At 40.8% G+C, this 13,170-nt stretch overlaps 1 protein-coding gene across 10 annotated transcripts in view; it reads left to right on the forward strand.

Annotated features, from left to right (window-relative positions):
* The first annotated feature begins 5,403 nt into the window (after nucleotides 1–5,403).
* LOC110965672 (cAMP-specific 3',5'-cyclic phosphodiesterase 7B) overlaps nucleotides 5,404–13,170 on the forward strand; it is a 22,651-nt gene continuing 14,884 nt past the window's right edge. For 8 of the 10 annotated variants that reach the window (XR_007936791.1, XM_051936702.1, XM_051936703.1 and 5 more), the window contains exon 1: nucleotides 6,048–6,082. Coding sequence is in view for 1 of the 10 variants with exons in the window: in XM_051936706.1 (XP_051792666.1) it covers nucleotides 5,788–6,082 (295 nt within the window). In the remaining 9 variants the exon portion in view is untranslated. Of the gene's footprint in view, nucleotides 6,083–13,170 lie in introns of all 10 variants that reach the window. The other 2 variants (XM_051936706.1, XM_051936698.1) reach the window with 2 other exon arrangements.

Genomic DNA, 13,170 nt, shown 5'->3' on the forward strand with positions numbered 1-13,170 from the left:
CTTCTTTATTACTATCAGCTTTCTAATGCACAGATAAAAACAAAGCTCAACCAAAATCAATGCACAACAAACAGAGATGTTGTCTTTTCTTTTCATGAACCTGGTGCCTACATTACCCACAATGCATTTCGGCTGCAGGCTAACTAATCCAGGCATAGATGTATACAAACAATAAGTCTAAGGTCTCAATCAAAGTCTCTTAACAAGCAAATAAATACAACCACAACCACAAAGAATGTAATTTCGCCTAAAGATTAGGTTCTCAAAAAACGTTGGTCTCAGGAAAACCTAATAATTTAAAATCAGATTGTGAGTAACACCATCTTCAATGTGAGTAGCCAGGCAGAAAAGACACACAACTATGCCGCATTTTTCAAAACGAAAAGCTGCGATTTCGGAATTGAGCCCGAATCATAGCCACGTTAATAAGGTTTGTAATAAACTAAACCGTTTGTAAATCAATCAAGAATTGAGCGAGTTGTGAGTGTTAAAGTGAGGAAATCATCCACCTTACCATTGACTACAGTACAGTGCGCCAGAGCAGTCCCCTGTCCTAAGATGGCCGCCAAGTGACGACGCCGCAGACTCCGTCTTGAGACATCTAGTGTTTGTATATATCTATGGAGTGGACTGTTCAGCCCTTAAATAGCGAGTCTGCATCGATGCTCACTCTGGACAACTTTTTCAGGAAGTGCAACATCGAAATGGAGGAGGAAACAAACATATTGATGTGAGTTCCACATGCGTCCTTTATTTCTCCCACGCCTTTTTCACACTGACAGAACATCACAAAAAGAGTGGTGAAAAAAGATAAAACAAAAGAAACAAATCATCTTCTCTGCTGACGTTTGATTTAATTGTGCACCCCCTGACACCTTAAAATTTGAACACAACTGACAGAATTCATTCATTCATTTGTTGGATTTGAAATGCCAGATAATAGGATTGGAAAACATGTGAGTGAAAAAAGTGGGATGCTTTCGTCTTCTGGAAGCAGCAGCGATCCTTGTTAGTTGCAACCTGTGCCACAGCGCTACAGCCATGACAGTAGGCGTCTTTGTGTTACCATGGCGATGACGTCTTCCTTTTTCCGGTGAGGCGACAGGGCGTCCCATTCCTGACGATCGTATTTATACCCTCCCCCTTCAGTAATAGGTGCCCTCCACAGCCAGCCCGATCTCACGAGGATTCGTGAAACTGTTACGTAAATTTTTGTTTCGGTTTCGTGCGCACCAACACGATTTCGTCATGTTTTTCGTGCCGCTCACCACGAAATGCGCACCAATGTATTTTAAACGGCGGACTTTTCGTGCCACCCAGAACGTATTTCAAACGAATGTGTGTATTATATTTTTAATGTAAAACCATTGCGAATCCAACGCTATATTTTGCATGACATCGTCCCTAACCATAACCCTAACCATAACCCTAACCATAACCTAACCATAACCTAACCATAACCCGGTGGTACACTTACCAATTAGCATAGGAATTTCAAGAATGTCCGGCGGCCGGCGGCCGCAAACGCGATCACACAAGCAGTATACGCCGATGGACAGCTTAGATCGTCATGAATCCGCTGGTATAAACCACTTTCAGCTGTGATTACCACAGCGGGTTTCGTTGTGAGCAACACGAAAAACATTTCGTGGTGAGCGGCACGAAAAACATGACGAAATCGTGTTGGTGCGCACGAAAAAGAAACAAAAAATTTACGTAACAGTTTCACGAATCCCCGTGAGACCGTGTTGCCACAGCTGCGAGTGTGACTTCTTTTGGAGTGACACTCGGTAGTGGAGGGGGAGTGTGTAGGGGGGGTTTGGGACTGAGCCGAAGACATCTGTTTGCATGACTTCCTGATGAAGGCTTGATGCCGAAATGCGTAGAAGTAATGTAGGTCTATATGACCATGCCGTTTAAATAAAGGCTTTTTAAATCTTAATATTTTTTAGAGAGTGCCTTGGAGTCTCCTCTTTTTGTTTCAAGGACTTTTTGAATCCCCTTCCAAAGAGCACCTCAAACTAACTTTGCCGAGTCCAGGTAGCGCTCCTTTTCTTTGTCTTCAGGTGTCAGCGTCGTGTTCGTTGATATTTTAACCTTGTTCATTTCATGTCAGCTCATTTTAACCTGTTTTATTCTAAAATGCAGGGTGACGTCACATATTTACAGATTTAACCAGCAGTTTACAACTACTGGTTTAATCTAGAAAATGTTGACAATTTTTAGATCATTTTAAAACTATATATATATATATATATATATATATATCTTATGAAACATTAGATTTTTTTAAATGCTTGAATTTTGTCAGAACATTTTAAATCTCTTAAAATGTTTATTAGATTTTTTAAAATAAAAATTTATTTTTGATATATTTATATGCTTTATTTTTATATGAATATTTTTATATATTTATTAGATGTTTTATAAAATATTTGATCGGTTTTGACAACAATTTAGAAATATTTTTTGAAATAATATGTGTAATAATAATATGTGTGTGTGTGTGGAGGGTGTTTTGTTGCTATTTTATAGTTTTATCTGGTGTTTTACGGTTGTTTTCTGAGGTTTTATTGCCTTTTTTAAATGCTTTATTGTTGCTTATTTCAATAAAACACTGTATGAGTCTGATATTAGCTGCTACAGGAATAAATTTACTGTCCTCTAGCATTTAAATTAATTTTACCTGCTTCACCTCAGAGTTATTGATTCATGTTTTTGTACCTTGCATGTCATTTTTATTTAATATAAAAAATGAAAATAATCCATTAAATTCCCTCTTCTGCTGTCTGCTCAGTCACAGGAAAATAAAATAAAAATTAGATTAATTTAATAAAAATACAAATAAAATAGAATCAAATCAAATAAAAACTGTCTCTCTCCACCAATCACTTTCAGGTCTGCGACTGTATCTCAGCTCTGATTGGTCCAGTCCTCCTCACTTCCCGCCCCACCCCCTCCCACTCTCTGCGGCAGGTTTGGAGCAGCGCGCGGACAGCAGCGGCTCACCTGTGAAGGGACAGACAGGTGAAGGCATAGATATGTATGTATTCTATATGTATGTATTCTATGAAAATAGATATGTATGTATTCTATATGTATGTATTCTATGAAAATAGATATGTATGTATTCTATATGTATGTATTCTATATGTATGTATTCTATAAAAATAGATATGTATGTATTCTATACATATCTATCGGTGAAGGAGGAGGAGCCGAAAGGGGGAGGAGCTAAACCGGGTCACGTTTACGTTTCTGTGGTCTGCACGCGTGTGACTCCGTCGCAGTCACCTGCAGGCGTAAACTAACCGTGACGTCACCCGTTGGTTTCAACGCCGAGAAAATGAAGCCCGGATTTTGCTACTTCCTGGTCGCCATTTTGGATTTTTTGGAGCCAGTGACGTAAAAAGCGTCATCAAACAGGCTGGACCGGAGAGGAACTAGGGGCAGGACCAGTCTATGGGACTGTCAATCAAGTATAGCCACGCCCCCTGGCTCCGCCAACTTTAACGATTTATTTAAAATTCAGTATTGATTTATTTTAAGATCGGCCACCTGATCTCTCATTTTGACCATGAAAACTAACGGGGAAAAAATCCTGAGCTGTAGAACATCAGTCTATCACATTTTATTTTTTCCAAAAATGAATTGGGGTCTATGGAGAAAAAGCTTTTTGGAGCCAACCCTAGCGGACGGCGTGATATTGCAAGTTTTTGACACTTCCGGGTGGGCTTCAATTTTGGAGCCAGATGCTACGTCCATCTTTAAATAATCTATGGTCACCTGTCGTGCACGAGCGGCCACCGCGGTGTTTGTCTCCATAAAACTCCTGTAAGTGTTTATCTATGGATGGGTCCATATTTCTAATAAAATACAGTCTTTGGGTCACATTTCACCAACTTTTGGGGCTCTAACATCTTTAAAATTACTCAAAATTTGTCTGAAACAAGACAAAGAATATTCAAAATGTTTTAAAAATTCCTTAAATTTGTCCAAATGTCCGAAATACTGAAATTTGTCCAAAATAACTTGAAACTCATCCAAAATGACTCATAATGTCAGTAAGATATAATTATTGGTTGAAATGGTAAAATAGTTTAAAACCCCCAATCTATGCTGGTGTAGTGTCTCCATAAAGTTCCTGTAAGTGTTTATATATGGACCTCTATGGACACCTAGACCTCTATGGATACCTAGACCTCTATGGACACCTAGACCTCTATGAACACCTAGACCTCTATGAACACCGAGACCTCCATGGACACCTAGACCTCTATGAACACCTAGACCTCCATGGACACCGAGACCTCCATGGACACCTAGACCTCCATGGACACCTAGACCTCTATGAACACCTAGACCTCTATGAACACCTAGACCTCTATGAACACCTAGACCTCCATGGACACCTAGACCTCTATGAACACCTAGACCTCTATGGACACCTAGACCTCTATGGACACCTAGACCTCTATGAACACCTAGACCTCCATGAACACCTAGACCTCCATGGACACCTAGACCTCCATGGACACCTAGACCTCTATGAACACCTAGACCTCTATGAACACCTCGACCTCTATGGACATCTAGACCTCCATGGACACCTAGACCTCTATGGACACCTAGACCTCCATGAACACCTAGACCTCTATGAACACCTAGACCTCCATGGACACCTAGACCTCCATGGACACCTAGACCTCTATGAACACCTAGACCTCTATGAACACCTAGACCTCTATGAACACCTAGACCTCCATGAACTGCAGGTTCTGGTTCCTACTAATGAGTCCACATCAACATTTAATCTAAACATCTAAAAACTGGAACCTTGTCCGGTCAAACTTTAACTCATCAGATTCTACTGATGTTAGAGCCTCAACAGTTGGAGAAACGCAGACGAAAGACTGCATTTTGGTAGAAATATGGATCCATCCATAGCTAGACACTTACAGGAACTTTATGGAGACACTAGACCAGCCTGGATTGGAGGTTTTGCACTTTTTTACAATTTTCAAGAACAAATAATTATTTATTATTGCTATTTTGAGATCAATATTGAGTCATTCTGGATGAGTTTCAAATTATTTTGGACGAATTTAATTCTCAGAAATCAGCCAGAATATTTTAGAGACTGATGTTAGGACTAAAGTCTGAGACTGTGCAGCTGAATCTGGTCCAGGGTTTTCTCCTGAATCTGGTCCAGGGTTTTCTCCTGAATCTGGTCCAGGGTTTTCTCCTGAATCCTGGTCTGGAGTCGGTGTTTGTTGGATGCTTTCACCTCACTCAGCCCTGCTCCAGCAGACACCGTTGGGGAACAGAGCTGAGATTCTCACGCATCCTATTGGTCCGTGGAGGCAGGGGGCGGAGCTTCAGACTCAAACAGAGATGCAGCTGGAGCTGGGCTTCAGACAGAGGATGCTGCAGGAGGAGGCAGCAGACCGGCGGCTCTGGAGGAACTCTCTGCTCTTTGTTTTCTGGATCCGTCTTCTTCCTCGTTCTCTTCATCCTGCCTCTGATTCCGTCTTTTTCTGCCGTCTTCATCACTCCGTCCTCTGCTGCCTCTGTCCCAGTCTGTCCTCATCCTCATCTCCCATGGGAACCTGACAGCTGGTCAACATCTTCTGGTTCTTCTTTAACCTTCAGCTTGATCTATCTGTCTATCTGTGTATCTGTCTATCCGTCCGTCCGTCCATCCATCCATCCATCCATCCATCCATCCATCCATCCATCCATCCATCCATCCATCCATCCACCCATCCATCCATCCATTCATCCATCATGCCGGTCCTGGAGGGTCTCTGGGGTCCGGACCTCCGGATGCGGGACTCTTCTCTGGGCGTCTGTCCCGATGAGGCCCCTGGTTCTCCGGTCTGGGCCCCTCTCAGGACTCCCCCGGTCACCTGTGGAGGTCTGTCTCTGGCCCTGGAGCTCCCGGCTCTGATCCGGCAGCTCCGGGCCGCCTGGAGGGCTCGAAGGGGAGGCCCCCGGGGGCCCGAGAGGAGCCAGCCGGACCCCTGGGTGGAGGCCGAGGAGGAGGAGGAGGTGAAGCAGGAAGGAGGAGCACATCTGGAAGGTAAAACATCTGGAGCACCGTGGAGCTGTTTCTGTTGAATCTTTAATGTCTGATGAGTGAGTTTGACCCACAAACGTCTCAAACGCTGTGAAGAAAAACCCAGGGACCCGATCCACCAGAAAATTACAGAATAAACTCATTTACTGACTGAATTAGACCTTAAAGTTGTAAATATTATTCTGATGGTTGACCTAATAATGTTGCATCAACTTAATGAACTCAAATTTCTGCTTTAGGTGATTTAAAACTAAATGAAAATTGATGTACCTTAAAGAAATTAGCTTGAAAACTGTAAAATATTATAAATTTGCCATTTTATAAACCGTGTCCATAATGATGATAGTAAAGTACGTAATAGTTTAGAATTAATTTAAAAATAATCACTTTAAAAAACGTGTTTAAGATTTCAAATTATGAATTAATCAAATTATCTTTAATTGGAGATGAAGCTGATTCCATTCCAGAAAAAAGATGCTAACTGTTTTTGTGGATATTTTTGTTTTGTTTGTTTGTGTTTTGTTCGGGCTAAACATTATTTGTAGGGCGTTGAAGTGTAAGAGATGCAAAACAACCACAGAGACACAAAACCACAACAAAGAGACACAAAACGACCACAAATAGACACAAAACAACCACAGAGACAATATAAACAGCAGTTCTGAGATCAGCTTCATCATCACTATTTTTCCAGAATAATAATTAGACTAGTGAGTAACTAATGAGTACCAGTAACTAGTGAATTACTAATGACTAACTAGTAACTAGTGAGTAACTAATGAGTACCAGTAACTAGTGAATAACTAATGACTAACTAGTAACTAATGAGTAACTAATGACTCAGCGTCTGAGTTTTTCTTTAAATGTTGTTTAATCCGTCTGCTAAATGTCAGGTCTGAGGGTTTAAATCCTCGGCTGAATGATGTCGTGTCTGCTGGGTGATGATGTCATGGTGATGTCATGCGGGCAGCAGATGGTAGCGGTCTTCATGTAATGGACTCAATCCCTGATTCCAGAGAAACCAACCTGCACCACGTCAGACACACAATCTGTCACACAACCAGTCTGAGGTCTGATCTTCACATTTAAATGCACATTTAAACCCTTTATTAAATAAAATGGCTAAAAAAGAGATGAATGACATCATACTGTTAAAGGATGAAGCTATAAAGTCCCTAAAGTTCAGTCTACATTAAGATCGGACCTCTAAAAACAATGAACACAACAGCTGGCATCAGTCTTCATGAGTTACAACAACTAAAAATAAAACTATGTTCAACCAACAAACTATATTCAGTCTCTTAGTGGTTGTTTTGTGTCATTTTGTAGTCATTTTATGTTGTTTTGTGGTCATTTTGTGTCTTTCTGTCGTCGTTTTGTGTCTTTTTGTGTTTGCTTTAAGCCTTTCGTGGTCATTTTTTGTCTTTCTGTTGTCATTTTGTGTTCTTTCGTAGTCATTTTGTGTCTTTTTGTGTTCGCTCTAGGCCTTTTGTCATCATTTTTGTGTTGTTTTGTAGTCATTTTGTGTCTTTTTGTGTTTTCTTTAAGCCTTTCGTGGTCATTTTCTGTCTTTCTGTCATCATTTTGTATTTTTTCGTAGTCATTTTGTGTCTTTTTGTGTTTGCTTTAGGCCTTTTCTCGTCATTTTTGTGTTGTTTCGTAGTCATTTTGTGTCTTTTTGTGTTTGCTTTAAGCGTTTCGTGGTCATTTTGTCTGTCTTTCTGGTTGTTTTGTGTGTCTTTCTCATCTCATCTCTGCTATTGTGTCAATAGGTCTGATTATTATTATAGTAATGTGGTGATGAGTCTGATCTCAGAGCTGCTGTTGTGTTAATTATCATTCTGGTATCATCATAATCTGATCTCAGAGCTGTCGTCTCTCGGTGATGACTCACTGGTTTGGAATCACCTTTAGTGACTCATCAGGTTTAAACGTTTTAACGTTAGCATCGGATAGTAGCTGATGTTCTGTGAGTCACCGTGGTGTTAGATGGAGGAGAAGATCAGATGTTTTTATTCCAGGTCCAGTCCTCGGTTTGGGCAGTAAAGCGGCACATGATGTCAGAATGATCATTTAGAAACACCTGAGGAGGACGAAGGAGTGTCTGGTGGCAGAAATCCACAGTTCTCAGTCTGCTCACTCCACAATATAAGCTTTGGGCTCGACAAAAAATGACAACACAATATTTTGGAGTTATAACAACAAACTGCATGGAATTAGGGGCATCTGTCTCTTTGTGTTCATTTTCTGTTGCTTTCTGGTTGTTTTGTGCATTTTTGTGATACTTTGTGTGTCTGTGAAAGTTTTGTGTCTCCTTGTGGCTGTTTTGTGACTCTTTGTGGTTGTTTTGTGTCTCTTTGTGGTCGTTTTGTGTCTTTTTGTGGTGGTTTTGTGACTCTTTGTGGTTGTTTTGTGTCTTTTTGTGGTTGTTTTGTGTCTCTTTGTGGTTGTTTTGTGTCTCTTTGTGATTCTTTTGTGACTCTTTGTGGTTGTTTTGTGTCTCTTTGTGGTCGTTTTGTGTCTCTTTGTGGTTGTTTTGTGTCTCTTTGTGGTTGTTTTGTGTCTTTTTGTGGTTGTTTTGTGTCTCCTTGTGGCTGTTTTGTGACTCTTTGTGGTTGTTTTGTGTCTCTTTGTGGTTGTTTTGTGTCTTTTTGTGGTTGTTTTGTGACTCTTTGTGGTTGTTTTGTGTCTCTTTGTGGTTGTTTTGTGTGTCTGTGGTTGTTTTGTGTCTTTTTTGTGTGCATGTTCATGGTCGTTTTGTGTCTGTTACACTCCTACACTTTGAGTTTCAAGAAAAAAACTAACACAACAGTTTGAGTCATTTACTTTTTTGGTCAGATTTGTCAGATTTCCTTTTTGGTTGTTGTGATGATTTTGCATCTCTTTGTGTGTTTGCACGTTTTTGTGCTGATTTTGAGTCTGTTTGCAGAGATTTAACAGCTTTTTGTCGGAATTTTGCAGATTTCTGTCATGGTTTTGTGTGTTTTTCATGTAAGTTTCCATGTTTTTGTGATGATTTTGCAGCTTTTTAATCAATTTTGTACATTTTTGTGGAAAATATTCACAGTATGAGAAGTTGCTGCAGATACAAAATGTTGTGTTTAAATCTGTTCATGTCGACACAAACAGCCAAAAATAGAAGCAAAAATAAACACAAGCAACACAAAAAAAACCCACAATCCATGTGAAAAAAACGACAGTCGCTGCACAAAGTGAGTTAATATTTAAAATCATAATTCTATTTTTTGCAAACACTGCAGCAGGAGCAGCGCATTAGAGCTGCAGATGTGCGTGTGTCTGAGTGCACATGGATCTGTTGTGTTTGAGTTGTGTGTTTTAGTGTGTTTGTGTTGTGTTGCATATGGCAGCGGTGATGACAGCAAACACCAACCTACTCAGTGACTCTCTAGTGTGTCTGTGTGTGACGGGCTTGTTTTTGCATTTCGAATGAGGGATTTAACCTCATTTGAGCGTGTGTGTGTGTGTGTGTGTGTGTGTGTGTGTGTGTGTGTGTGTGTGTGTGTGTGTGTGTGTGTGTGTGTGTGTGTGTGTGTGTGTGTGTGATTCATGTGAATTGACCCAGTTGTGCAGCAGAGACAGCGACCTATTTACTGGGAGTCTGGAGGATGAGAATCAAAGCGATGAGAGTTTATTCTCTGATTGTTGCTGCATCAGAAACAAAGACGTTCTCCGGTTTTAAAGAACGAACTGTTCCAGCAGCACTGAGTCACCTCCAACACTTTAGCTGGTCCTGGACAACAACTAGCATTCACACAGTGTGTTTCACCGACACACAACCTGCCTACAGAGACACAAAAATGATCACAAAAAGACACGGAATTACCACAAAATTATGCAAAAACACACAAAATGTTGATAGAAACACATGAAAAGATGCATAATGACCAAAAAAACGATGCAAACTGATCAAAATGAGGCACAAATGGACCACAAAAATGCACAAAATGACCACAGAATGATGCAAACTGATCAAAAAGACATGGACCACAAAAATACAACAAACATACACAAATTATCACAAAGAGACACAATGCAACCAAAACAGAAACAAAATGACCAAAAAGAGAAACGGGAAAATTCTAAATTAACACAAAATGACCACAAAACTACAGAGAGGTGCAAAATGACCCCAAAACACATAAAATGACCACAAAAACACATGGTAGGATGCAAAAATAACCCGAGATAATGGCAAAAAGGGACAACGCAACTAAAAGAGACTCAAAATGATCAAAAAGAGACACATAAAAATGCAACACGACCACGAAATGACTACTAAAAGATACACAAATATACAAAACTACCACAAAAAGAAACAAAATTACCACAAAAAGACTTGGTAGGATGCAAAAAGACCACAAAATAATCAAAATGGCACAAATCCATTGCAGAAAGACACGGAAGACACAAAATGACTACAAAAGGCACAAAATTATAGCCTAGCCGCGCTAGACAACCCACGGCAACGAATTTAATTCTCTGCCAGGGTGGGTCTAGTTACCCTCCATAAGGCTCGAGGCTGGATTCTCCTAAAACTGGCCGGACCAATCACCATGAAGTGTAGAGTCAGAAGGCAGGCGTAACTAAGTGACGACAGAGGCGCGACGATTCTGACAGAAACAACCGGAAACAATAAACAGTTATCTTTTGACTCGGCTTTGGCCACAGCCCTTAAAGATTTGAAGCTAAAATTCAACTTGAAAGATAAACAAAGGACGGGACTGAAGTGTTTCATTGAGAAGAAAGACGTATTTGGACTTATGCCGACGGGATATGGCAAATCCTTAATATACCAGTTGGCTCCGCTGGTTGGGAAGCTAATGGGACTTAGCCACAATCCGCCGGTGCTCTCGGAACTACGTCAGCCTATTCGTTGCGCTGATTGGTTGTATACCTACCCAATTGCTGCAGAGGGATTTGATAGACAACCTTTTAGCCCGCCTCCCTCCCTGTCGAGCTTCCCTAGACCCTTGTGCCGTCAGAAACATGGGTGTAGCGTGGCTAGGCTAACAAAATTAAGCAAAAACACAAAATCTTGACAGCGACACATGAAAAGATGCAAAATGACCACAAAACAATCACAAAATCGCCACAAAATTATGCAAAATGATCAAAAACAGGCATGAAATTATCACAAAAAGACATAATGAGACACAAATCGACCACAGTGGGACAGAAAACGACAAAAGAGACATACAAATGACTATTTAAACACTTAAAAGACCACAAAGACACACAAAATCCCATCAGTCCTGTTAGCTCTCAATCTGCTAGCTTCACTCTGGTGACTCTCAATCTGTTGCATTAGCTTCTGCCTGTTAGCTTTGTTCTGTTAGCTTTTTCTCTGCTTTTAGCTTCTCTCAGTTAGCTTCACTCAGTTAGCTTCATCTGTTAACTTCTCTCAGTTAGCTTCACTTAGTTAGCTTCACTCTGTGAGCTTCATCTGTTAACTTCTCTCAGTTAGCTTCACTTGGTTAGCTTCACTCTGTGAGCTTCTCTCTATTGGCTTCAGCAGCTAGCTTCTCTCTGCTAGCTCTCTATGGTAGCTTCACTCTGTTAGCTTCAGCTGCTAGGTTCTCTTTGTTAGCGTCTCTCCGCTTGCTTCAGCTGCTAGCTTCTCCCTCTTAGTTTTAATCTACTAGCTTCTCTGTGCTAGTTTCTGCTGCTTGTTTCTCTCTTTTAGTGTCAGTCTGTTAGCTCCTCTCTCTTAGTTTTATTATATTAGTTTTGTTCTGCTAGCTTCAGCCGCTAGCTTCTCTCTCTTAATTTTACTCTATTAGCTTCTCTCTGCTAGCTTCAGCTTTTAGCTTCTTTCCGTTAGTTTTACTCTATTAGCTTTGTTCTGCTAGCTTCAGCTGCTAGCTCCTCTCTCTTTGTTTTAATCTGTTAGCTCCTCTCTGCTAGCTTCAGCTGCTAGCTCCTCTCTGATAGCTTCAGCTGCTAGCTCCTCTCTGCTAGCTTCAGCTGCTAGCTCCTCTCTCTTAGTTTTAATCTGTTAGCTCCTGTCTGCTAACTTCACCTGCTAGCTTCTCTCTGATAGCTTCAGCTGCTAGTTTCAGCTGCTAGCTCCTCTCTGTTAGCTTCAGCTGCTCGCTCCTCTCTGTTAGTATCAGCTGCTAGCTCCTCCCTGTTAGCTTCAGCTGCTAGCTACTCTCTGTTAGTTTCAGCTGCTAGCTCCTCTCTGCTAGCTTCAGCTGCTAGCTCCTCTCTGTTACACAGCAGCTCCAAACCCATTAGCAGATATTTTAGCTGCTTTTAGCGTCTCTGAGGGGGAGATAATACGCTCCAGTTCCTCACAGCTGATCTGTAAATTATTCAGTGTGTTCGCTTTTCAGTTTATTCGAGTGTAAACTCAGAGACCCAGTTGTGTTGTTTGCTGCAGGCCTCCGGCTGTGTGAGTCTCCAAACAGAGGCTGTTGTGTTGATTCTGGATTAAATCCTCCGACTTCCTCCGGCTCTCTAAAGACTTAAGGATTCATCCTGCAGAACTAATCAGCTGCTTTTACCAGGAAACACACAGGAATCTGGAACGCTGCTGCTGCTGGATGCATTCTGTCATTTAGAGTCAATGCATAGGAGGTAAAACACAGAATAACACACTAATATCAGACTGAAGATAAATCTGATGCAGGTGATCATCCTGTCAGAGGTCATCTAGAGCTATTAGGAGATAATGACCTCAAAACAGCACAAAAAGACAACACAAAACAACCACAAATGAGCACAAAGAGCCAAAATAATTAGCACTAAGGGACACAAAATGCCCAGAAAGTGTCAAAATGAGCACATAGAGAAAGAAAATTGGTAGTGAGAGATGCAAAAGGAACACAAAAAGACACAAAATGAACACAAAAACAAACACAAAAAGAAAGAAAATTAGCTCTAAGAGGGACAAATTGATGCCAAAAAGACACAAACTGAACACAGAGACGTAAAATGAGCACTGAGTCATACACTGATGACAGAAACAAATAAAATGAGCAGAAAAACACTCAACATCTGTACAAAGAGACAGAAAATGAGCAGTGAGACTCAAAATGACTTAAAAATACACAAAATGACCACAAAAA

This window comes from Acanthochromis polyacanthus, chromosome 16, assembly GCF_021347895.1.
Source record: "Acanthochromis polyacanthus isolate Apoly-LR-REF ecotype Palm Island chromosome 16, KAUST_Apoly_ChrSc, whole genome shotgun sequence".
NCBI classification, from domain to species: Eukaryota; Metazoa; Chordata; class Actinopteri; family Pomacentridae; genus Acanthochromis; species Acanthochromis polyacanthus.